The 26,252-nt window shown below is 48.9% G+C and overlaps 1 protein-coding gene across 4 annotated transcripts in view; it reads left to right on the forward strand.

The window, feature by feature from the left end:
* FDPS (farnesyl diphosphate synthase) overlaps nucleotides 1-26,252 on the forward strand; it is a 169,022-nt gene that overhangs the window by 130,888 nt on the left and 11,882 nt on the right. For all 4 annotated transcript variants that reach the window (XM_086947406.1, XM_086947405.1, XM_086947404.1 and 1 more), the window contains 6 exons: nucleotides 4,140-4,220; nucleotides 5,101-5,223; nucleotides 5,766-5,854; nucleotides 8,830-8,902; nucleotides 17,964-18,041; nucleotides 21,917-22,051. In XM_086947406.1, coding sequence (XP_086803532.1) covers nucleotides 4,140-4,220; nucleotides 5,101-5,223; nucleotides 5,766-5,854; nucleotides 8,830-8,902; nucleotides 17,964-18,041; nucleotides 21,917-22,051 — 579 coding nt within the window. The remainder of the gene's footprint in view (nucleotides 1-4,139; nucleotides 4,221-5,100; nucleotides 5,224-5,765; nucleotides 5,855-8,829; nucleotides 8,903-17,963; nucleotides 18,042-21,916; nucleotides 22,052-26,252) is intronic.

A 26,252-nucleotide genomic window follows, 5' to 3' on the forward strand; every position in this document is an offset into this window, starting at 1 on the left:
GGGGAATCACCGATGAACTGGATGTAAAGAAGAGGTGGTGTGGGCTACCCCAGAGGTGCAGTATCAGTTAACTGAACATCAACGCCACTGAAAGCACTGTGCATTTTGGTGATCAGGCTGGTGCGGTTGCATCTCAGCTGTCTTGAAACAATCACAACAACTGGGGCACTCAAATGAAATAAACGGTTCCGCTTTGGAGGGAGGGGTGATTGATGGAGGGAATTTGTGTCCTCATTACCGGTTGTAACGCATTTATTTCTGCCAAACAGGAACCGTAATGAGGAAATCTGAGCGTATATGGCCGATTACTCCTCCATAAACATGTGGGATGGGACTTTGGGCTCTGACTAACACGCAGTGGGGCTCAGATGTCACCCCTGAGGCCGACTGTCTGATCAAGCACTGAAGCATCACAGGGGCCATCAGAAGCACATTGACCAGGTCACTCCGAGGTAAAGGGATCAAGTCCCTGCTAAAAAACAGAGGGCAGCAGTGACCCCGATCCCACACTCTCCACAGCCTGCGTCATCACCACAGTCCATGCCTTTCTGTCCACCTTGGAGCCTTCCTCCAGAAGTTATGTTTCCAGCGGGGGGGGGGGATTTCTAGTATATTTTCATGCATTTGGCCAAAGGCACTCTTCCCACGACACAGGCCAGTATGAAACGTTACCACGAAGTGACAAAAATGTTTTCTGGGCTGCTCCCCGACATTGCATTTAAATTACATGTATAGCGCGCTTACTGATTCTAACGGGGCGTTATAAAGAGGGTAACGCTGGAGCTTTTCGCGCACCAGCGTGGTGTACTGGAAGGAATTCATTTTGGCTAAATTGACTCGGTACAAAAGAATTAAAAAAGTGAATGCAGGCGGTAAACCAGTCCATAAGTCACACAAGCTACAGTTCTCAAAAGGATGGGGGCAGATCTCATAACGTGGCCAAGTTTTTTTTTATCCCCCACAGTGAACTCCTGAGGATACTGGAAAGCGCTGGGGTAACTGGATGCGCAGGAGGGCTTTTTACAAAAACTAAGGCACTGTTCTCTACAACACCCTCTTGTTACCAGCAAGCTGCAATAAAGGCGTTTATCAAAGATGCCGCGCGCAGGCAACGAGACTGACTATTGTGCGTATGCTTGCGTAAGGGACTTCCCAGACCACTACAATGAGGTGACAGGACGGGCCCCCTGCTACAGTCTTTTAACAGGCTATAGTCCGGGTGGTCTCTGCACAGCCGGGGGACAGAACTTCCCCAGGTGATCCAAGGAAGGCTTGCCCAGGCCAGCGGACTTCCCCAGATGGTGCAGGACATACATGCCATCAGGTGCCAGCGCTTCGCACACCCAGCCCGGCTTACCTTCCGCCCGCACTGCTCCGCTGCGCCCTTGCGGGGGTTCGCCGCCTGGGACACCCTGCTGCGCAAACACCATAAACTGAGGAGAACCAGGGAGCCGAGTTTCAGGAAAGGTGCCATGGTGCGCAGCCTTCCAGCAACTGCTGCGATCTAAGCACATCGAGGAACATGCGCGCGGACTGCATGCAACACTTCCAAACTACTCCTGCTGCTTCGCGGTCCGACACGCCCCCAACTTTCGGCACGCCTCTTTTTCTTTAGGCTGCGCCTCCCAAACTTTTCGACACGACCCCTGTGCATGCTACATTGTCCCCCCCCCCCCCACCTTCTCAAAGTACTGCTTTGTGGCATTAAAGCTCGATCCATGCCCTTTCTCGCCAGTCGCCACTCCTGTAAAGTTTGGAAACTTCATCACCAATACCTTTATGTAAAGCGCTTTGACACCTTTCGGTAATGTTTGCGCTATATAAAATATAAATAAATAAGTCTGCACCACCACAAAATAAACCTACTAAGCCCTGGCCTGTTGCTTTGCTCAGCACCACTCATGTTTAAGATTTTCGAACAACGGGGGGGGGGGGGCAGGACAGGAAGCACGAACAACGAGGGGGGACAGGACAGCAAGCACTCACCTGAGGACGACTTCCGGCGGCGGTCGGGCTGAAATGGCTTCAGCTAAGCACCAACATTTTCCGATTGGGGGCGTGGTTTTCGTTCTCTCCTCTTCCCATTAGCTGGAAGGTAAAATTCCAGCCAATGGGAAAAGGAGATCGAAATCAAGAAAGAAGAGAAAAAATACGCCCCTGAATCTGGAAAAGACTGGGCTTGAACTGAGTGACGCCCCTCTCCTCCAATGGCTGGCCTCCGTTTAGGAAGCCAGCCAATGGAGAAAAGAGACGGATTCAAGCCCCCTAACTAAGAAACATTAAATCTCGGAGCTCCGCCCACTGCTTACGCAGTGCGACGCAGTCCTCGATCTAAAAAGGACACATTTAACATAATTGCCAATTAATAATTAACAACCAATTAATACATGAATAACTCTATAAAATCTAAATAAAATAATTAATTTATTATAAATAACTTCCCACCCTATTCCTCTATAAACCCACAACCCGCTACATAACTAAAAAACGCAAAATTTACTTAAAATAATATTAGAAACTACTATAAATTTAACATGTATATTAAAATATAAAAGCAATACTTATACAAAAAAATAGTTCAAATACTTGTAAAATGCATACTAAAATACATAACACTAATTAAAACATCGACATTTTTGCAAACAATATTTCTTGCCTCCAAGTTGATATTCTTGACCATGATATTCTTGCTGTTGATATTTCTGCATCACAATATTTCCAACTCGATATTTGTGTATGTCGACCTTTCAAACTCAATATTCTGTCTGTGCACTGTGCAAAACACTAGTGGGGTATGGGGCTGGTCAAGTGTCTGGCAGAGTGTAAAGCACTAGTGGGGTATGGAGCTGGTCAAGTGTCGGGCAGAGTGTAAAGCACTAGTGGGGTATGGGGCTGGTCAAGTGTCGGGCAGAGTGTAAAGCACCTGATCAGTGAGTGCCTCAACAATAGGAAATAGACTATATGAGAAATCATGGGTGTTATCAAGTGTCCTTTAACCCCTCTGCTGCGGGGGGGGGGTGTAATTCCCCTGTTGTGCTGGGGGGGAGGGGGTCGCGCACAACGCCCGCATGCTCCCAGACTAGCTCAGCTCGTCATGAGGCACGGCGCTCTGGGGCTCATGACGAGCTGAGCTTGTCACAGGTGCACCGGTTCCTGTGTAATGCTCAGCACAGCATGGGAATTATCCCCGCATGCGAGCGTTCGACGGCTCATGACGAGCTGAGCTCGTCATGAGCACCGTGCCTCATGACAAGCTCAGCTTGTCATGAGCATGGAAAGTGTTAATATCAGACTTTACAATGAGGGCCTTTACCCTGCCAGCATACAACACGTTCACCCCCTTGCAACATGTTGTAATACAAAGCATGCCTTTACCCCACAATGCTGTTGTAAAGTCTCATATTTTTCTGTTTCCATCTATCTCATATATAATATACGCTAACCACCAACCCCCTCTTCCCCCCCCCTCCCTTTTTTCCCGCCTGTCTACTGTAAGGCGGGAAACACCTGAACGAGGGCTCATCTTGTTTTTGTAAGTGAAGGCCAGGGGGCTTATTCATTGACTAGGGAACAGACTTTGGGGCTGATTCATTTCGTGTTTGTGGTTCACCAGATGAAGACAGCAGCATGTGTAACCAGGCCAAACTGCGTTCATTGGACACACTGTTTAAGAGTAAATCCACCGGCCCTTAGGAGAAGCCAAGTTTAAGAACAGCAAGCATGAATGGCTCAGCGCATGCTTGGGGCATAAGCAGACATCACATACAATAAGATGCTGAATCTCTGGGTTTTGTCAGCCCCCCAATGTTTTGGAGGGAAAACCCAGGAACCCCGGCAAGGTTGACTTAGTACCTAGTCCTAATTAAAAAAGACTGCTGAAGTGAAGCCACCTTCCTCTTTCTCATGGGGTCACTTTTTAGTAGGGATTGGGGTGAAGCTTGAAGAATAAAAAATCCTTCCTCTCCACAAGAACCCTCCTGAGTAGTCTTCAGTAAAAACATAATCCTTACCAGTGGTTGAAAACCCAAGAAGGGAAAGCCCTAAATAAACAATCCTAGAAGTTGCCACGATGAGTCCCATAAAAAGCCTATTTCACTTGTATCTGTTCACTCTGAAGTATGTTTTTTGCTTCCCTGCAGCTCCAAGCATTCTTTCTGGTGGCTGATGACATCATGGACTATTCAGTGATGCGGCGAGGGAAGCCCTGCTGGTACAAAAAGGTGAGGTTCAGAGGGTGTAAATAGGTGCTGAAAGGTCTGTGGTTACTACAATCCCTGTAAGCCTTCCTGACATTATGCCAGAGGAAGCGGGGCTCGTTTAAAAGCGGCATATCACTTATTTGTTTCTGTAAAGTAATCTAGTGTGTATGTGTTACATTTAATTGTGATTTAGAATATGCACTTTGGTGACCACATAGTCTTCCCTTGAGAGATAGACGTGCTTGTGAGTGGGAGCTCTTTAATTTGGCCAGCCCTCTAAAGTGGGGGAGGATTGTCAGGAAGCCTTTTGTCAGAAAGCCTAGCCTGTTTAATAACTAGAACCATCTTTTCCAGTACTTTTTAAATCTGGTAGCCTGCTTTTCACCTTTTATCTGCTTGCAACATTTAATTTGACAAAAATGTCCAGCGCCCCAAAGTTCTTCTGAGGAGCTCCAGAATGCTATGGTCACACTATGGCACTTCATTGCTCTTTATCTCATGTTCATTTTCACAGCCCCTTTGTCGCTGTTTTTGTTTCTGTTCATCCTTCATTCTTTCATTTCTGCCTTTGTTTTCCTCCCTTGCTCTGTCTGGGATGAAAGTGACAAAATCAGTCCCAGAGCTCCCCACTGCCTGAAAATAAGATCTTCCTCCCCCTGCAGTCTAGCAGCTTTATTTTAGCAGCACTTGGGTGTACTGTGGTTAATTCTTTTGCATTGTCTCCAGGTTGGATCTCCTCTCCAAGAGGATAGGTCATTGAGAATGAAGATGGCTTCTGCCTACCCTTTCCTGAATCTCTGATTGCTCCTAGACAGCAGTCCATACACTCCTGGTGCCCATGCAACTGGAGTGAAAAGAGCATGCATGGTGATCCCCGCTTTAACCATCTCCTCTTTTCCAGGGGGGCATAGGCCTGAGTGCCATCAACGACTCCTTCCTTCTTGAAGCATGTATATATCGCATACTTAAGAAATACTGTCGCCAGCAGCCCTATTACCTCAACCTGCTTGAGCTCTTCCTACAGGTAAGGGTAGCCAATCTGCTCTTTCCTTTTCTTACTTGATCTCTGCCCTGTATATTTCTTCTTGCTCACTCTTCTCCTCAGCTTTTTCACTTCTTGACTTTTCATACGGTCTGTACATTTTCCCTTCTACTCCCATTAAGTCCACTTAATCTCTTTTCAAGCTTATTAGCTTACTCTATTTCCTTTAATAGACTTGTTCGTTCACTCTGTTTCAGCCTACGCTGCATCCCTTGTGTGGTTTACTCTCATCACTTTTTTATAATCCTAAAATTACTATCACCATTTTTGTTCTCCATCACTCTTGTCCTTTTTAAAGGCATGATGTTATTGGTCCTTTGTCTCTTTACTTGCCACCATAGGTATATTTTGTATTTATCTTGTTCCATTGTGTTTGTTCTACTCTGTTTTCCTCTGCCGGTTCTGCCTTCCTTTCCTAGGCCCAAGCTTGTTCTCTAACCTTTTGCAGTCTTGCCATGTTTTGCAGGTGGTTGTACAGGAAACTATTTTGTAAAACTGAACTAGTGTTTGTTTCTTTCGCACAGACTACCTACAATACTGAGCTTGGCCAGTCCTTGGATATAACCACCGCTGAGCCCGGCAAGGTTGACTTTACCAGGTTCACAGAGCAGAGGTGAGTGTGAGGAATGAGCGAAGGAGACGGATCCCTGTACATTTGAGGAGGGGGTTAGAACTCCATAACCTAGTACTGTGACTGGTGGAAGTTGTACTGTGCACAAATTGGTCCAGGAACCCTGTACCATGAGTGAGAATGGAATGCTATATTGTAGACTCTGTCTGTAACAGTCTGCATTCTTCACCACAACTTTGTAGATCCCTTCCAGTCACATTCTCGAAAATGTATTCCCCCCCCCCCACCTCCTGCCCGACAATCTTCCCCAAACTGTTCATATGATCAAGTGTGTAGTTAACTCAACCTGAGACTGTCCCTCTCTTTCTATAAAAGTTTACTTCTATTCTGTTTTTCACTCCCCAAGTTTTTACACTAAATATCTTCAAGTCTTTTGGTTGAGCGATACTAATTAGATAAGCAACACATTCAACTTGCTGTAAGTTGGGGTCCCATTGAAGCATGCAAAGAAAGTGATGGATGGGTTTGCGTAGCAGGCCATCAGGTTGGACCCAGCATTGTGCAAATCAATCTTGCTCTTCTTTAGTGGGAAGTGTCCAGCTATACCACCTGGCCAGGCTCCTCCTGAAGCGGCACACAAGGACAGAAGACTGGTATCCCCCTGATTGGAACTCATCAGTTAGGGACAGTTTGGTTCCAGTGGCATACCAGGACCCACATCTGGAGATACCCTTCCTAAGCCACCAGCATGAGGCACTATAACCAGCAGCGAGGTGGTCCAAAAAACACATCCACTGATTTCTCCCTAATGAACTCCTGATCACCGAACACTGCATTGTGCCATTTGTGTCCTTGAGAAAGGTTGAAGACAATCGAGCATAACCATTTATTACCCTCAAAAGGACAGTTTCGTTCTTGTTTCAAAATAGCTCTTCCAAGAGCTTCTTGGACACACTGACAATTTGCTTGTGAATAGGAAGGGTTTTCTTAGAACCATCTAATGTTTTAATTGAACTTTAGTAAATCCGTCATTGACTCCAAACATAGAGTACAAATTCAGATTCCATACATAACAAATATTTCTGGAAGGCTGTATATAGGTCTGCCTTCCATCTTTAAGCTACTTAATGTAAATAGTACTGGTTTGTTGGAATTCCCAAAACCTTTTTAGGGAAGGCGTCATCTATGCCAAAGTGTGTGTGTGTGTGTGTGTGTGTGTGTGTGTGTGTGTGTGTGTGTGTGTGTGTGTGTGTGTATATATATATATATATATATATATATATATATATATACACACCACACACATATATATGTGTGTGTATATATGTAATTAGTTAGGACCTAGTATCCATAGGAACAGCATTTTTGACTCGCCTATAACTTTGGTGTCGTTTGACCAATCTTCGTGAAATTTTCCCAAAAAAGTGTCAAAGTAGGTTCTGTGTGTCATGGAAAGTTTAGGGGTGATCCTGCAGTGGGTACCGAGAAATAGGGGCATGAAAAAAGGGTGCATTTGTAATGTTAATTTCCATAGGAACCTGTTGCCGAACCTACAGCCCAAACTGCTTGACGGAATTACACCAAATTTGGCAGGTTTACTTTCGCGGATTGTGCTTTTTGTTATTTGGTGTAAATCTGTTCAATAGTTTTCAGAAATGTAAGAAAAGATGGCTATATCCCAGGTTGCGAAGCCTTCCCCCAAAAAAACGATATCGTGTAGGGAAATACACTGCTCTGATTGGCTGCCAACACTTTAACAAGGAAGTGTTGGCAGCCATTTTGGGACTTTGCTTCACAGAGTCCTAAAAAAAAAAGTGAAAATAAAGAAAAGGGGACAGGGTAGAAATGCCTTGACCTCCAAGCCATTGTCTTGGGCTCCCCCTGGAATCCTGCCACGGCATAAAAGCATATTTTTTTTTGTAACAAAAAAAAAAGAAATTTGCTGCGTTATTCGCAAATTTGCTGCTGCAAAAAAAAAAAGCATACGCAGTCTCCCACTCTTGCCTTCCAATAACCCCTGGGTGGGCCAGGTCCCGGGGGCATATAATAAATATAGGAGGGGGCACACAGGGCCCCCTTCTCTGGCTATTCTAAAGCAGCCCCATGAACACCACCTCCCCGGGGCTATGTACAATTATGTGGGGGGAGGTGGGGGGTGTCTCCTGTGGACTAAAAAGTGAACAAAGCTAGGAGGGAATCCTCTAGCCCCCAACCCCCCAGCTCAGGGAACCGCCACCTACCTGGGGGACACATACATTAATTAAGGGGAGCAAATCTGAATAAAGGAGGGGGCCCTCATGGCCCACCTCTTGGAGCCCAACATGGCCCTTGGGATCGCTCCCCCCTCCCCCATACCCCAGGCCCGGCTCCAGCAATGTTTCGGGGTTCCCATCTCGTGACATTGCGGTTTGTTATGGCTTGGTGGGCACAAAGACTGCTTTGCTTCATTAAAAATGATCTCGCTTCCACGAAGCTGAGCAGAATTGCTTTTGGTCAGAGGGAGCTGCGTGTGCAGCAGCTCCCTCTGTCCAAAAGCAATGACTGCTCCCGCAGGAATGAATATGTAGATAGATAGTTCCTTGAGGCAGGAAGGGTGCTTTTTGTTGGCTTGCACAGCAGTGTGGTGGGCGAGGATGAAGGGGACAATCAAAGGCTTTGGCTTTTTTGTTGCCTTGTTAGAAAATCTAGCATGGGTACTATTTTAGTTTGCTAAGCAGGTGGGGGCGTTTATTGCCTGCATAGCACAGGGTATGTACCTCTTCCTGAGCGACGTGAAAAGTCTTTCTTTTAGGAGCTTTGGATAAGCCTTTGCCTCAAGGGGTTGCCATACAGCTCTATTGAGGTGAAACTTAAAGAGGACACTTAGGGAGGAACATTGATTATTGTGGTAGAACGAGGTGCTTAGGGCTGCTTTGCCCCTCTTGGGAACAGTAGTTTTGCTAAACTGCACTCCCATTACTTGTTTGCTCTTGATTTTATATATTTTTATTATGTTTTTCATTTTTTTTTATTTTTAGGTACAAAGCCATTGTTAAATACAAAACGGCCTTCTATTCGTTCTACCTTCCAGTTGCTTCAGCCATGTACATGGTGAGTGGACAAGCAGTGTTTATCTGTGCAGGCGGAGGGTGCCTGTATCTTAGTATCTGAAAGAGACGCGTTAGTGATAGATTCCTTACCTTAGAATATCCCCAGACGTCAGACTGGATCCGGAAACTTTTGCGCAGCAGTACCCTTGCGCGTCGGTAGGCGTCGTCTGTGGCTCCGCGTCCGTCGTGGGCGCCGTGATGACGTTGTCTGAGTACTTCTTTTTTCCGCGCCAGATCTGGAAAAAGCAGTAACCCGTAGTCCATTTTTGACTAACTTTTTTTAATCCTTTTGATCATTTTTCGAAGTCTTTACGACTCCGATCAGTGCCTAGGGATGCCTGGTTTCAAACACTGTGAGGATTGCGACCGCACGATGTCGGTCACGGATCCGCACCACCTGTGCCTAACATGTCTAAGCGTCTACCACGACGACAAGGCCTGCTCCGACTGCCGGGCCCTTTCTTCGAAAGCCAGGCGGGAGCGGTCCCGCAGGCGACTCGAACTCTGGCAGTCGGTCCCGCGCCGTGCGAGGTCCCGGTCCCACGGGAGGTCGAGCGACAGGTCGTGGGCTCGGAGCCACCACAGCTCCGAGAGTCTGCACCACTCCTCCGGGTCGAAGTCGTCGTCGGGTAAGTAGCACAAGAAATCGAAGAGGCTTCATCACTCTTCTGACTCCCCCCCGACGCTCGCACGATGCGGCCGGGGGTTCGGGTGACACCGCCCACGCGGCTCCTTCAGAGTCACGGGCGTCGTGTCCCGCTCCACACCCTCCGGTCCCTGGGCGAGACTCGACGCTGGAGGAGATCGAGCGCTTGCTCATGGCCATGAGGTCCCTCTCTCCTCCGACGGGCTCTGCGGCGCCTTCGGGCCCAGCGGACCCATCTGGGGCCCCTAGCGGGTCGGGGGCTAGGGCCCAGGCGCTGTCGGGTGCTTCGGCTCCGCCGGCGCCTTCGGGCCCGGCGCCGCGGGTCCCCACTATCCCGACACTGCTGGTGCCTTCGGGCCCGGCGCCGCAGGGTCAAGCGGTCCCGACGGCACCTTCGGGCCCGGCGCCGCAGGACCCCTCTGGACCTCCTTCGGGATCTGGATCGTCGCCGGTGGACTTTACGAACCCCCCGGCGTCGGTCCGTCAGGTGTCGCCTCCGGCGCCGTCCCCGATGCCTTCTTGCTTCAACATTCTTCGCATGCTCAAAAAAACATTTCGCTGGATCCCCACCGAAACCAGAAAAACGGTCACCCATGCACTGGTTACAAGCCGCCTGGACTATGGAAACACCCTATATGCCGGTATCACCGCAAAACTCCAGAATAAACTCCAGCGCATCCAGAACGCATCAGCCAGACTCATACTAGACATCCCGTGTAAAGACCACATCTCTAGTCACCTGAAAAACCTCCACTGGCTCCCCGTCAATAAGAGGATTACTTTCCGACTCCTAACCCACGCACACAAAGCACTTTATGAAATTGGACCCGAATGCCTCAACACACGTCTTTCCTTCTACACCCCCTCCCGTCAGCTACGATCCTCCAACCAAGCCCTTGCTACCGTTCCTCGCATCAATAAAACCACCATGGGAGGTAGATCCTTTTCCTACCTCGCAGCTAAAACCTGGAACTCACTCCCCACTCACCTTCGTCTCACGCAGAACCATCTAGCATTCAGAAAGCAACTTAAAACTTGGATATTCAACAAATAACTCCCCACCCTTCTTCAAGCGCCTTGAGACCCTACGGGTATGTAGCGCACTATATAAATCTTTTTGACTTGACTTGACTTCATTCCTGTTCCGACGTCGGAACGGCGCCGCCGGGCGCCGCTTTCAACGGCGTTTGGAGATTTTCACTTCTATGAACAGGCCCCATTGGTTGAGAACCCTGAGTATCAGGAGATGGGTAATGAAGAGGATTGGGAGGGGTCTGAGGACCCTCTGACCCGAGAGTGTCAGTCACGAGAGGGGAACTTGGGGAGGCCAGTGGCCTGGACACCTCTCCAGACACTGGTTTTGTCTCACCTCCTACCGTGGCTTCGGAGGAGGGGGCAACCTATAGTGTGGTGTTGATGAGGGCTGCCAAGGCCTTGGGCCTTGAGCTCCCCGTCGCGGCCATGAGGACTAATCTCCTCACTGAGGTCCTTAAACTGCAGTCAAGCTCGGCCGAGCCTCTGCTGCCCTTTAATGAGGCCTTGACCGACGTTCTCTTGGGCACTTGGTCCAGTCCTGCTACGGGTTTGCCCGTAGATGGGAACGTGGCCAGACGCCACTGCCAGGCCTCGGGCGACCCATGTTTCCCGTCCACACACCCCACCCCCGTGAGCCTGGTCATCCAGGCCTCCAATTCCCAGACCGCATTCCCGTTGGCTCCGCTGGACAGGGAATCCAAGAGGTACGAGCAGTACGGAAAAAAGGTCTTCGCCTCCCTTAGTCTGGGACTGCGGTCTTCCAACACCGCATGCCTCTTGGGCCGCTACACCCACTCTGTGGGAGATGGTTGCGGAAGTGCTGCCAGAGTGTCCGTTGGAGGTACGGGCCAAACTCGGCCAAGCCCTTGTGGAGGGTCGGGATGTAGCCAAATATTCTATCCGGTTTGGGCTGGATACCACCGACTCACTAGGTAGAGCGATGGCAACGACTGTGGCAGTTAGACGCCACGCCTGGTTGAGGTCCGCCAACTTTTTGGCAGATGTCCAAAACACTCTGATGGACCTGCAGTTTGATGGCCGTCGCCTTTTTGGCGACAAGGCAGACCAAGCGCTTGAGCGCTTTAAGGACTCCAGGGCTACGGCCAAGTCCTTGGGCCTCTCGGCCCCGCGCCGGCAATCTGGTGCCTTTCGCTCCTTTCGTGGCCAAGGAAGGGGCGTCCCCACACGTGCTGCCAGCCACACGCCACAGACTAACATCCAGCGCGGTGGCGGCCGTGGAATTCGCCGTGGAGGCGTTCGGGGACAAATGCGAGGCCAGTCCACACCTTTCCCCGCAGCATCCGCCTCTAAAACCTCCTAGTCCGTGCTTCTCGGCCCATGTGACGTCAGTGGGGGGCAGGGTTCGCCATCACCACTCTAACTGGCACACTGTCACTTCGGACAGGTGGGTGCTGCAGATCGTCCGGAGGGGCTACTCCCTCCCCTTCGAGACGACCCCTCAAGCCATGCCACCGCAATACCAACGCGTATCGGGGGATCACTTGCGGCTTCTGCAGGAGGAAGTTTCGGCCCTCTTGGCCAAGGGGGCCATCGAGCGAGTTCCTGAGCCAGAAGTAGGACGTGGTTGCTACTCCCACTACTTTCTGGTACCCAAGAAGGGCAAAGGGGGCCTACGCCCTATCTTGGACCTACGGAACGTCAACGGCTTCTTCCGGAAGGAGAAGTTCAAGATGCTGACACTGGCTCAGGTCTTAGCTGCCCTGGACCCAGGAGACTGGATGGTAGCGTTGGATTTGCAGGACGCTTATTTCCACATCCCCGTCCTGCTGGCCCACCGGCGTTACCTGCGGTTCACTGTAGGCCACGAGCACTTTGTTTACCGTGCTCCCCTTCGGCCTTACCAGCGCCCCACGGGTGTTCACGAAGGTGATGGCGGTGGTCGCAGCTCATCTGCGCAGGTTAAGGGTTTCAGTCTTCCCCTACCTCGACGACTGGTTGTTTAAGGCGGGCTCGCCCCAGACAGTCGTCAGCCACCTCCAGACGACGGCAGAGCTCTTGCATCAGCTGGGGTTCTCCATCAATATGCCGAAGTCACACCTGTGCCCCTCTCAGAAGCTCCTTTTCATCGGAGCGGTTCTCGACTCGGCGCTGTTTCGGGTTTACCCACCCGAACAGCGGGTTCGGGATATACAGGCTCTGATCAATCAATCAATCAATCAATCAAAGACATTTATAGACCGCACTACTTACCCGGAGGGTCTCAAGGCGCTTGGGGGGGGGGGGGGGGGGGGCGCTGCTACTGCTCGAACAGCCAGGTCTTGAGCTTCTTCCTGAAGGAGAGGTGGTCTTGGGTCAGGCGCAGGTCGGACGGGAGGGAGTTTCAGGTCTTGGCGGCCAGGTAGGAGAAGGACCTTCCTCCTGTTGTCGCTCTTCGGATGCGTGTGACGGCGGCGAGGGCGTGGTTGGTCGATCGGAGGTGGCGTTTGGGAGCGTAGAAGTTGAGGCGGTTGTTGAGGTAGCTAGGGCCTTGGTCGTGTAGGGCTTTGTGTGCGTGGGTGAGGAGACGGAAGGTGATTCTCTTGTTGACGGGGAGCCAGTGCAGGTCTCTTAGATGTCCGGAGATGTGGCTGAGTCGGGGGATGTCGAGGATGAGTCTGGCTGAGGTGTTCTGGATCCGCTGGAGTCTCTTCTGGAGCTTGGCGGTGGTTCCGGCGTAGAGGGCGTTGCCGTAGTCCAGTCGGCTGGTGACGAGGGCCTGGGTGACCGTCTTCCTGGTCTCAGTGGGGATCCACCGGAAGATCTTCCGTAGCATGCGCAGGATGTTAAAACAGGACGCGCAGACGGCGTTGACTTGTCTGGTCATGGAGAGGGAGGAGTCCAGGATGAAGCCCAGGTTGCGTGCGTGGTCTGTCGGTTTGGGTGCGGTGCCCAGGGCTGGGGGCCACCAGGAGTCGTCCCAGGCGGAGGGCGAGGAGCCCAGGATGAGGACTTCCGTCTTGTCTGAGTTCAGTTTCAGGCGGCTGGTTGTCATCCATTCGGCTACGTCTTTCATCCCTTTGTGAAGGTTGGCTCTGGCGGTGGCGGGGTCGTTGGTGAGGGAGAGAATCAGCTGGGTGTCGTCAGCGTAGGAGATGATGTTGAGGTTGTGTTGGCGTGCGATGGCCGCGAGGGGGCTCATGTAGACGTTGAAGAGGGTGGGGCTCAGCGAGGATCCTTGAGGGACGCCGCAGATGACTTTGGTGGCCTCTGACTTGTACGGTGGTAGACGGACTCTCTGTGTTCTTCCGTCGAGGAAGGAGATGATCCATTCCAGTGCTGATTCCAATCTTCCAGCCTTTATCCCGAGTTTCGGTCAGGTTGACGCTGCAGCTTCTGGGGCTGATGGCTTCTTGCATCCTTCTGGTGCATCACGCCTGTTGGCGGATGTGGGCTCTGCAGTGGGACCTGAAGTTTCAGTGGGCCCAGCGTCAGGGCAACCTGTCCGACCATGTCCTGATCTCGGAGGGCACTGCGAGACCGCTGCAGTGGTGGCTCACGGACCGCGATTAGGTCAGCTGCAGATCCCTCCTTTCCCCAACCGGAGCATGTAGTTGTGACGGACGCGTCCCTCCAGGGCTGGGGAGGCCACATGGGAGAGGCGGAGATCAGAGGCCTCTGGTCTCCGGCGGAGTCCCAGCTCCATATCTACCTTTTTGGAGCTGTGGGCGATTCATCTAGCACTGTAGGCATTCCTCCCCTCTGTCCAAGGGAGTGTAGTGCAGGTGTTCACGGACAACACCACCGCCATGTGGTACTGCAACAAACAGGGCGGGGTGGGGTCGTGGACCCTATGCCAGGAGGCTCTGCGCCTCTGGCAATGGCTGGAACATCAGGGCGTGACTCTGGTGGTTCAACACCTGGCAGGTTCTCTGAACGCCAGGGCGGACGAACTCAGCCGCCGGTGCATGATGGATTACGAATGGCGTCTGAACTCTGACGTGGCGCAAGGTCGCTTTCTGCAGTGGGGAGAGCCTTGGTTAGATCTATGCGCCACCAAAGAGAACGCGAGAACGCGCAATGTCATCAGTTCTGCGCGTTGGAATTTCCAAGGCGGCACTAGCTCGGAGACGCTTTTCGACGTGAGTGGAGTTGCGGTCTGTTGTACACCTTTCCGCCTATACCACTTCTGCCCAGAGTGCTGAAGAAGATCAGGCGCGACTGGGCACAAGTCATCCTTGTGGCTCCGGACTGGGCACGAAGGTACTGGTATCCCGAGCTACTCAGTATGTCAGTCGATTTACCCCAGTTCGTCTGCCTCTTCAGGAGGACCTTCTGTCGCAGCAGCAGGGCACGGTCCTTCACCCGAACCTGTCCAGACTCCACCTCCATGCTTGGAGATTGAGCGGCGACAGTTGAGGCCATTTGACTTTCCTCCTGATGTCTGTAACATCGTTTTGGCAGCCAGGCGTCCCTCCACAAAGTCGGTATACGCCTGCAGGTGGAACAGATTTGTGGCATGGTGCACAGCAAAGGCTGTGGATCCTCTCTCTGCCCCTCTTTCTGAGGTTCTTCTCTTCCTTCTTTCTCTTGCCCAGCAGGGCTCTGCTCTGGGCACTATCAAGGGCTAACTTTCTGCCCTTTCAGCCTTCCTAAGGCTGCCTGATCAGCCATCTTTGTACAAGTTCCCTATTGTAAATAGATTCCTGAAAGGCATCACACACACGTTTCCACCTGTTCCCTTTGTGATGCCTCAGTGGGACTTGAACTTTGTTCTTACATTTCTGATGTGCGCTCCCTTCGAGCCACTTCACAACTGTCCTCTTCGCCTTCTCACTTTGAAGACTGCCTTCCTGGTAGCCATCACCTCTGCCAGGAGAATAAGTGAGCTCCAGGCTCTATCCTGTAAACCTCCTTTCCTTTCAGTCCATCCGGACAAGGTTGTGTTGCGGACAAGGCCCTCTTTCCTACCCAAGGTGGTCACGGCCTTCCACATTGGGCAATCCATCACCTTCCCCACCTTCTTTCCGCATCCCTCGAGAAAGGAAGAGAGGCTCCACCGTCTGGACCCAAAACGTGCGCTGTTTTATCTGGATCGCACATGCCAGTTCCGGGTGGATGACAAACTTTGTTGGTTACGTGGGCGCTAAGAAGGGGAAAGTGGTACACAAGCGGACCATCTCGCGGTGGATCATCTTGTGTATCCAGGCGCGTTACTCCTTGGCAAAGAAGGAACCCCCTGTTGGGCTGAGGGCTCATTACACTCGAGCCACAGCGACTACAACTGCCTTGGGCCGAGGTGTGCCCTTACAGGACATTTGCCAGGCGGCTAAGTGGGCCTCGCTGCACATGTTTGCAAGACACTATTGCCTGGACAGCCAAGTCCGGAGGGATGGCTTCTTTGGCCGTTCCGTCCTCCAGGACTTTCTGGTGTGATTATTGGTTCGCAGACCCACCACCGGGTTTGGTATTGCTGGGGTATCTATTCTAAGGTAAGGAATCTATCACGAACGTGTCTCTTTCAGATGCACAAGTTACTACTTGTGTAACAATATATTTGTAAGAGACATTAGTTAGTGATAGATTCCTTACCGACCCACCCATCCTTCCCGTTCTGCGAACCGATATCTAGGGTTAAGGTCATCCCCTTTCAGGGCCCTAGTTTCAAGGCACCAGTGTTGGTTTTTGGCATAGCTCTGTGTTTCTGGCGCAGAAAAGCTGTGTCTAAGAACTGACGTCAGCACGTGGAGGCGGCGTCTAAGTACTCAGACGACGTCATCACGGCGCCCACGACGCCGACGACTGATGCGGAGCCGCAGACGACGCCTCCTGACGCGCAAGGGTACTGCTACGCAAAAGTTTCCGGATCCAGTCTGAAGCCTGGGGATAGTCTAAGGTAAGGAATCTATCACGAACTAATGTCTCTTACAGATATATCGTTTCACAAGTAGTAACTTTTGCTTCTCCTTCGATTCCCAGGCTGACCAAGGATAATGAGGGCAAATATTGTTGTATAGCTTTTTAGTAGGAGGTTACAGTCCCCTAAGGAAAATATTTTAGCCAATTATTTTGTCCCTCACTAGTCCGTCCCCTATGTTGCACCCCCAGATTGTCGGTTACTTCCCCCAGCACTCCTCATCCCGCTTTTCCTACCCCAGCTCCCTCTGCTACTCCCCGCTGCAGTCTCCTCTTTGCTGCTCCTTGGCATTGAGCAGCTCTGCTTACCCAACATCTCCATTTTTGTACCCCATTATTTTTTTTCGTTCTTTGAATTGTCTTTCAAAGGGATCGATAGCTATGTGATCGATAATTTCTCTATAGCATGTTTTTGCACGCTTTTCAGGTTGTTTATAGCCATCTTAGAAAAGTGGCTTAAAATTAAATAAAACTGCTACCTCCTCATCATGGCTCCTATGTCTTCACGTAATAGCCAGCCATTTTTCATTTTAGATTTTTGGTTTATGGGCTTATTTATTTCTGACTGAGGGTTTTCTGCAGTGGCAACAAGCAATGGTAAAGCCAAAGGGTACGCCACAGCCTTTTAAAGTCCTTTTAGCTACACCACTACATACGTGTGAGTTTGTGTTTTTTTTTCTTCTTCCTAAATGTGCATATATATTTGGGGATGCATTGTCCGCTTTTGAAATAAAAATCACGAATCTTGTTTTTTTTTCTGCGTGTGTTAGCATACATTTTAAAAAAAGGATTCAGAGAACATTATAGATTTCTTAAATTTTGCAAGTTTCTGCACGCATTTGTATCTGAACCAGTCAGAACTTGTCATTTTCACACTAGAACCACTGTAAGTAATGCAGAATGCGCTCACAGCTCATTGTATTTCTTTTGGTAGCTCACCCCAATAGTTTAAGTTTTGTGGTAACGAACTACATACACAAATCTGACATCTTCAACACTATTCCCTATTGCCTTGGAGGCAAACCTGTCCCACAAATGCACTGCAAATGGGAAGACGAATGTTTGGTGCTGCACGAGTCGAGGCTGCTTGTCCTAAGTGCAAAATAAATTAAAGCTGCTCGGCCTTGTCTCCATATAATGTTCTAGACTTTGTGGCTTTGGGAATGGCCCAACCCTGGCTGACAACGTTTTTTTTAAAAAAAAAAAACAATGTTTACTGTGTACCTCCATGTAATCCTCACTGCCTCCCCAGTGTCCTCATTAAAACTTCCCAGGACCTTTTTAAAATTTCGAAATGTGTTTGGCATAAGTTATTCGATCCTGTTTAAAGGATATCTCTTGACTCCACAGAGTAGCAAGAATCCTCATGCATCTTAGAACAACATTAAAAAAAAGTATTATTATTAGGAATATTAACACCACATACACACAGAAAAGAGACTACACATGGAGTGAAACTATAAGCTCGAGGACTAAAGCAAAGAGTTGTGCTTCTGCAGAATTTATTTACTGTTTCTTCTATCCCCAGGCCGGCATTGACGGCGAGGAAGACCACGAACATGCAAATGCCATACTGCTGGAGATGGGCGAGTTTTTCCAGATTCAGGTACTGGGCACTGCCCTGTTATGTAATCGAAGGAGGGGCTAATTGTGAGAATGATTTCACTCCTCCTAGTTGACGAGAGTGTGAAGCATTTGGGATAACACCTTAATCTGTCCTTGTTGGTGTAACTTGTGCACAATTTGAAAGTTCTCTGAAGGTAAAGGTGTGAAGCTCCAAGGGAGAGCTGAGCCAGAAAGGAGCAATGGATCTGCTTCGCCTTAAGAGCAAAACTACAAGTTGATCCATTGCTAACCCATCATGTCTACTAGAAATTGCTTTCACTTTGTGATCTGCGTATAAGTAAACCTACATATTCTGTGTAATTAAACCTGTTCAGTTCCCATTTTATTCCTACTCTTATCTGTTATGCTAGGTGATGCTCCTTTTTCTTTTTTTTATTTTCTTTTTTAAATAATTTTTATCAAGGTGCACAATGAAATCGGGAGAGAGAAGTTCTCTTCCTTTAATTGGTCGTCAACAGTATTAAGTATGCACTGTTGATAGGAAAATAAATCAATTAAGTGCTGGACCAAGGAAGCTTCAGTCATACTTGTATTGTATTCATACATATATAAAGGGGTGAACCAATAATGCAGACGAATGCAGGTACATAGTTGTCAAACAAGACAACAATCCTTATAATGCAAAGACATCACTGTGTGATCCCAATGGTTGTGTGTATACTTGAGTTTCCAAGAATAAAAGGAGGCTCAAAGAGTTTGGCCACCCTTATGGTTCAATTCTAGGTATCAACCAATTGGGAATGTTTTCAATGTTTCGACCCCAAGCAATTTATAGGGGATCTCCTCAGGACGTCATCAGACTATCACACCTGTGTGAATAGAAACCGAGAAACTGAGTCACAGCACAATTACTTATTATGTACGCCCAAAGCACTGGCAACTGTGATAAGTCCACTATCCAATGATGGTCTTGACGCGTTCAATCAATTCCTAAAATATACTAAGATTAAGTAGAATTAGGCGGGCCAAAAGCATGAGCCAAACCTAATGTCATATCATTACGACTTTAAAATAACTCCAAGTTGGCACCATGCATTCATGCCAAAAGTGCTCTTTAGGTTGGGGTTAAGTGATCTAAAAGCATACATGAATGCGTGGCTGGGGCCACAGTGTCCCCCAGGAGGGAAACGCCACTATGAGAACATTACCTGCTGTTCCCATATCCAACTCGAATGGCAACCAAATAGGTTATACCAAATCTTATCATGTCAAGCATATGGCATCCAAAGATATCCAAAGTGCTAAAGTAAAATGCTTACATTGATCGGTAGGAATATAGCATGTAACAGTCGTCGTGTCAGCTCACAGTGGGAAATTGTCAATGAGGAATGCACAAGACTTCCTAGTGCCACGCAGTACCAAGGCAGGCCAAACTACATGATGATCAAATGTGAGCTAAGTCTGTGGTTACGACAATCCCAAGAAAGGATTGCACTAAAAGTCATTGTGCAACCGTATCTGACTTAAATGGCGTTCAATCTGGTTTTCCCAGATCGTACTGGAGAATCCAACACTTAATCGGTAATCACTCCAAGAACGTGGTATGCAATTTCTCCAAAGTGCTGTATGCAAATGCTTACTTAAATGGGTAGAAAATGCTTAACAGTCGCTGTGTCCCCTCTCAAAGGGAAATGTGCAAAGCGGCTTACACCACAATAGATGGTGCCGTACTGCGCTGCAAAGTCACTGCGTTATTCAGAACTGCACTATTGATTCACACTTTCACACCTTTTTATATGTATGAATACTAGACATGTACGACAAACTTCCTTGGTCCAGCACTTTATTGATTTATTCTTGTATCAAAGAGTTTTGATTGTTTTTCCAGCAGTTTAGATTTAATACTGTTGATGACGATGTAAGCTAAAAACGTCTAATATTTTCTATTGATGTTTAGAACCCTGTAATTTCTGTATGAGGTTTCATGCCTTGAATAAGACACATGCGGTATTTTGCATCACTTGAAATGCATAGTAATCCAGGTCTTGTGGGCGTATTGGGTTGTCCTCGTGATTAATGTGCATCTTCCGCTAATTGAGCCCCATGTTTGGCCTGAGGCTACCATGGCTCGTTCATCTATCCAAAAAGGTTCTAGTGGAAGTGGGATATCACAGGTGGAGATGTAAAAGCCAACGTTCCTAGAGTATAGTACCAGTTCACAGCCCGAACAATAGTTTTTACAAGAATTAGATGAACTAGCGACCCAGTCCTCCTAAGGTTGCTCCTTTTGGTATCTTTCTCCTTTTACGGCTTGTACGTGGGGAAACGGCTAGTAGCAGTCACACTTCTGTTGTTGGAGGAAACCATGGGAAGTTGGTAGTTAAACTGGGACCTGGTTCTTGCAGGATGGTTGCATGATGGGACTAGAAATGACGCTATTGTGTAAATGGTACAGGCTAATAAATACTTCTAGTGGTTCCATAATCTCCCTCCTTTCTGTACCATACCCCCCCATTCCACCCCTCTGGGAGAACTTAAACCCACAAAGGATGATGTGGAAGAGGGCTTCATCCTAGATTGTCCAGGGAGGAGGGGGGGGGGCATTTCAGGTGCCTCATGGAATGGAACTGTGGGCACTTTCCTTTGCAATGTTAAGTGATAGCACCTCAACTCTTATGATTCTCCTCAGTGGATCTCTGGTCTGTGGCAACCTTGCGACTCCTGGACACTGTCCCCGTGTCCTCACACAGGACCCAGTCAACTGGGGTTTCTGCAGGTCTTCTTGTGGGTCAGGCCTACAGTGGCTCCTCCTGGTAGCTGCAGTCCAGTGATTTGGCTGGCTGGGCAGCTCTCCTCCTGTCTGATGGCCAGAGCAGCGAGATGGATCAGGCTTCCCGAACTTGGTACAGACTATGGAAAGAATAGCTCTGTCGTGGTTTAACTTGGGGTACAGGTTCTTCTACTTATTAGTGGTATGCAGGCTTCTTAGCTGTCCAGATGACCAATCCAAGAGAAAAGGTGAGGTACCGGTGGAATGGGACAGTACATACACCCCTCATTGGTAGGTGTCCAATGCCAGAGGTTGTCGATTCTCTACTTGAGCAACAGCCTGTCCTTGATTCTAGCCAGTTTTGTGCAGACTTCTGAGGCCAGAATCTGCACTCAGACAAGTTTACCACTGTTGCCAAGTGGGATGACCAAACCACAGGATGTGGTGAACTGCTCTCCCCTAGGGCAGGGTAATACTATAGTCTGCAAATTAAATTGCTGGAATCCTGTGAACCCACCCTCCAGATGCACATATTTCCAATAATGGGGGCAGAAATAAGAGTGTATGCAGGCTGGCATCTCACCGGTTCAAACACAAACATGAAAAACATTTTATGGGTTGTGCTCATTGTCCCAATGTACTCCATTGTTCGCTTGTCCATCTGTGAAAAAACACAACCCAGGATAGGTGTACACAGGCCCACGACTCTGATATTTACTAATGACCTGGACCACTGCTAGCTGGTTCTTTTGTTTGTCAATTTCACTTGACTTAGCAAACCCTGGGTAAAGTAGGACAACAGAGCTTTTCCAAGTCATGCAGGGTACTTTTGTCCACCCCTCGTTTATTAAATCTACACTGCGCTTATTGGAGTTCATTATTACATTAGAGCATCTTCAACTGAGCTGTCATTCCTTACCAACCTATTGAATATTTTCTTGGAGGCAGCCTAAAATGCAGGCTTGATTTGAAATCTGGAGTCTAAAGTTGCTACAAATTTGCAAATTTGTCTTTGGCCCTTGATCTGCCCACTGTTTCACATGTGCTTCCAACAATAGTACCTCTGTCTACATGCATCTTGTATGCACATACTGTTCCTCCCCAGGCCTTGAGATATAACTCACATTGTTGCACTTTTCTTGTAGGATGATTTCCTGGACTGCTACGGTGACCCCATTGTGACGGGCAAGATTGGCACGGATATCCAGGAGAACAAGTGTAGCTGGCTAGTAGTGGAGGCCTTGAAACGTGTTTCAGCTGAGCAGCGGCAGACCCTGGAGGTAGTGTTGCGTGACACGCTGGGATGTATATTCCACAATACACCACATACTGGAAAAAACTAGCTTTGGAACTTTTTTTTGTTTTGACACCACACACCTGTGCCATGTCTCTTAAAATGAACTATTTAGGAGATGTTTTTACATTGATTTGTATGGAAGTGGTATTATTTGTATGCATGGAACTATTTGCGGGCATAGTTGTCAATCACATGAATTGACCATTCTGGCTGCTGGTACATTCTTTGTCAAAGACGTTTGTGGCCGGTCAGGCACACCTTTCAAGCTACCTCATGCTCTTGACAGCCTAAGAGTTCTCTAGGGTGCCATCTTCTCATGCATATACTTCAAATGGAACCTTCTCTAAAGGGTTTAATAGCTCAGTGTTGAATATGTACATTTAAGGATTAAAGTATTACATACTAATATCACCATAATCCGCATGCCAGCACTTCTATTTTTTTTGGTTTTTTTTACAAGTGGTGGTCTTCATGTGTCGGCATCGGTCGGTAAATGTGCTCCTGATACACTGGAAAGGTGCCTCCTGTGGGGGGACTGGACTTTAAGTTTTCCCTGATGGACATCCTCGATTCATTCGCTGCAGCTTCAGTGAAGGAGTGCATAGATACACCTTCTCATTTCATCTCATCTCCTTAATAATTTGGAGTGCTTTAAATTTTGCAGTCCAATAGTATTTCAGTTTTTTTTCTTTTCTGAAAGATCCATGCAGTAGTCCAATTTTTAGGTCTCGCTGGCATCGAAGTGCTGTAGCCAGCGATACTTACGGTCGCTGTGTAAGTAGCGAAGTGGGACAGGAGAGGTGCACAAGCTTTGCAGACCATGGCTGTGACCGCGCGCTTTAGGAGACACGTGCTGTGAATGCGCGCGTCTCTTCTTGCGCTCTCCCACACTTTCACAGGGCGCGTCTCCTACAGCGCGCGGTCACAGCCATTGTCTGCACTGGCTTTAGTAAGCTCGTCAGCAATACGTCCCCGGACTCGGATCACACCCCCTAACCCTGCCCCCACTACTCGGCAGCAGAACTTGTTCTATATTGTGAGTATGAGGAAGTATGCAGGTGTGATACACACGTTATACCAGCTCGGTTCACGTAAGGTAAGGAAAGCTTGCGATGCTGTTGCCTGTTTTTTTTTTTTATTAATTTTTTGAAAACCTTTATTGCACGAAGTCATGAAACAAATACGGGTCTACAGCCATCCGGCCGGCCTCGACAATGTATGGAGCACATCCGTACACAATACGACACCACAGTAGTTCGTCAAACAAAATACAGTCGACTTAAGTTACACTGGAGAAAATACGTACTACTGGGGAGCAGGAGAAGTGAAGGTTTATTTTTAAAAGTTTTTTATGAAGAATAATAACTATAAAGACTAGAAAGGATCAAGGACCAGGCATACCAACCAAACTGAAGTGAGCTACGCATAGCAAAGAAATCCCGCGAGCAAGGAGACAACATCAAAATGGCGGCACCAAAACAGTACACAAGGATTGGCAGTCTCAGAATACGTTGCGTGCCAATTGCTACCCACCCTCTTACAACCAACGCCATTGACCCAAGAAAAGGGGAAAGAAAAAGGAACGTAGAAATAAGAAAAAAAAACAAGGCCCATAGAAACAAAAGCAGACAAAATAATATCCCACCCCCACCCTACCCCCACCCTACACACATGCAGAGGCTACGGCCTACCCCCCCCTAGCAGTGTGCCTGTCGCCCAAAAAAGAGTACCCGAAATAAAGAAGAAAGAAAAAGGAAACATGTATTACCGGAGGAGGGCCAACCATATGCACCCGAAACAACCAACAGGAATATTATCGGCCACCACCTCCCCGACCCCTAATCAAACCATAGCCAACGTCCAGCATCCCCGTCCGTCCATCATAGTCTTAGTAAAGCAAACAACGGTAGTAAGGCAGGAAAAAGGCAAAATCAACCCTGTCCCTTGCGATCCAGTGTGCCAGTGAGGTGAAGTAGCCCTGCAGAGCAGGAGAAGCAGCCAGAATGACCACCGCGAGACAGGACGCCGTCCACCAATATCCATGCGAAACAGGACAATGCGATCCATAAAAATACAGTACAGGCAAGCACACAGCAGTAGTCCTCCAAAGGTAGGCAACCCAGTCCTAAGCAACATGCCCAGAATAAGCGTACCAATCTCGACAAGAGATCCCGCTGGAGGTATTAAATATGGCGTCCAAAGGCGATCTCCCAGTATCTGCACAAGTACAGAAAGCATACTTTCCTCCATTGCTGCAACAGGCAGTGTCGCGACTATGTTAAGCTCGCTCACCCTCCGCACCTCCACGTTTCTTTGAAGAGGCAGCTCGCAACAGCCGAGCCCAGGGTGCGGCGAGATGCTCCGCACACAGGCGCCAGCTCGGCCAGTCGAGGAGAGCGGGGGCAAAATGTCGTCCATTCGGCACTCCAGGTCCCGGGCGTTGTAACACAAGACATCTCACAGATCAGCCAAAGCACTCAGGATATCGCCGATACTCAAGGGCGTCACGGGAGAGGATGACATTGCAGCTCCCTGCACATGGGGCTCGCAAGAATGTGGCAACTCTCGATCCCGATCGTCGGCATCCATTCCCAGCTGCCGGTCATCAAAGCAGCTCCCCGACAAGCACAGCCAGGGCGTGGGGACCAGGGCAGCACCCTCCATTCCAGCGCCGCATATGGAGGCAACACAGTGACGGTCTTAGCACGCGCCTACGGCAACGATCGGCGCGTCCAGTGCAAGCGCTAATCACTCAGCCCAAAATGGCCCCCTCCACTCACAGGATCGGCCGGGGAGAGGGATACATTTGTTGCAGCGGCGGCGATGAAGCCATGAGGCATGGAAACTCCAAAAAGAAACTGTTGCGCCACTTCAGAGGACCCAGAACATCTGCCGCGTCGCGCCGGTCGATTCCGCACCTCCCTCAATGGCCGATGTTGTTGTCGTCCGGCCGGACGCAGCCGAGAACAAAGGACCGGTCTCACTCAGCAGCCACCAGCAGGAGAACAGGGCGTCCCGTCACTCCCGTCGCAGGGTGACCGACGGGGAGCACATCGTTGGATCCAGCGTCGCTTCCCGAACCCGTTACCGCACCACAGATACGAATTAGCACACAGGAGAAGAAGCGGTACGGGAGGGAAGGGGACGCGTCGGCGGAGCCGAGGGCTCAGGCGGCCATCGTGGTTGCTGGCTAGGCTCCTCTTGCTGTTGCCTGTTTTTAAAATGCATTTGAAACATTGTCATGGCTAAGACAATGCACAGCATCAAGATAGATTGCCGAATTGAATGGGACTCAAATTTATCAGCATCGGAAGGATGAGAAGTCGAGATTGCCATCTCAGACATAATCTTGTGTCTTGCAAGTCGTGACAGATGGCAATAGGGAGTGCTTAACTCGCACGGCCTTAAACAGATGTACTTCTCATAACAAAGACCAATCAAGCGTTGTGGGAAACAAGAACACACTGTAAAATAAATAAACAGAACAGGCCCGCTGTTTTCAATACAGAACGTGACGCAAGCACGCGAAACTTGGTAGACGCTCTTACGCTTCACCACTCGTCTCTTCAGAAGTGGCGATGTTTGGAAACGAACTCACTCTTTGTAATCTCGGGGATGCTTCCTTGTTCAATCAATCATCGATTAAATAACTACTAGCTTTATGTTGGGAGCATTCAAGAACACACTAATTCAGCCCCTACAATATTGTTCATCACCCGAGGGTTTGTGTTGGCCAGTATCACACACAGTGCGCATGAACAAAAGGTTACCCCTTCCCGTTGAGTCGGGTTTGCACCAGACATGGAATGTTGACTCGAAAGGGAACTGCATCCTGGTAAAGTGGTGTAACAAAGCAAAATCCTCTACACGTACCCCCACTGAATGGATCTGTTATGTTGGACACGCAGTGTGAAATCTCACCTTGAGACTGATTTTGGAGAAGTCAGCAGTAATGTTCATTAGGCAGCGTAGTTGTTTAATTTATACATCATTTTTTTCAAGTGCTGAGTCGCAAAGTTTTTTTTCCGTTTTTTTTGTAAGAGGCCACCCTCGGTGCTGCCAAATGCCCAGTACGCCGAATACTGGGCCTGTCTAGTCCCAATTTGACGTCATGCCTCTTTCTTCCACCCCCCTACACTTCCTGTATGTTTGTCTCACCTTGTATGTTTTTTTTCTTCCCTTTC

Source organism: Lissotriton vulgaris, chromosome 12 (genome assembly GCF_964263255.1).
Source record: "Lissotriton vulgaris chromosome 12, aLisVul1.2, whole genome shotgun sequence".
Lineage (NCBI taxonomy): Eukaryota > Metazoa > Chordata > Amphibia > Caudata > Salamandridae > Lissotriton > Lissotriton vulgaris.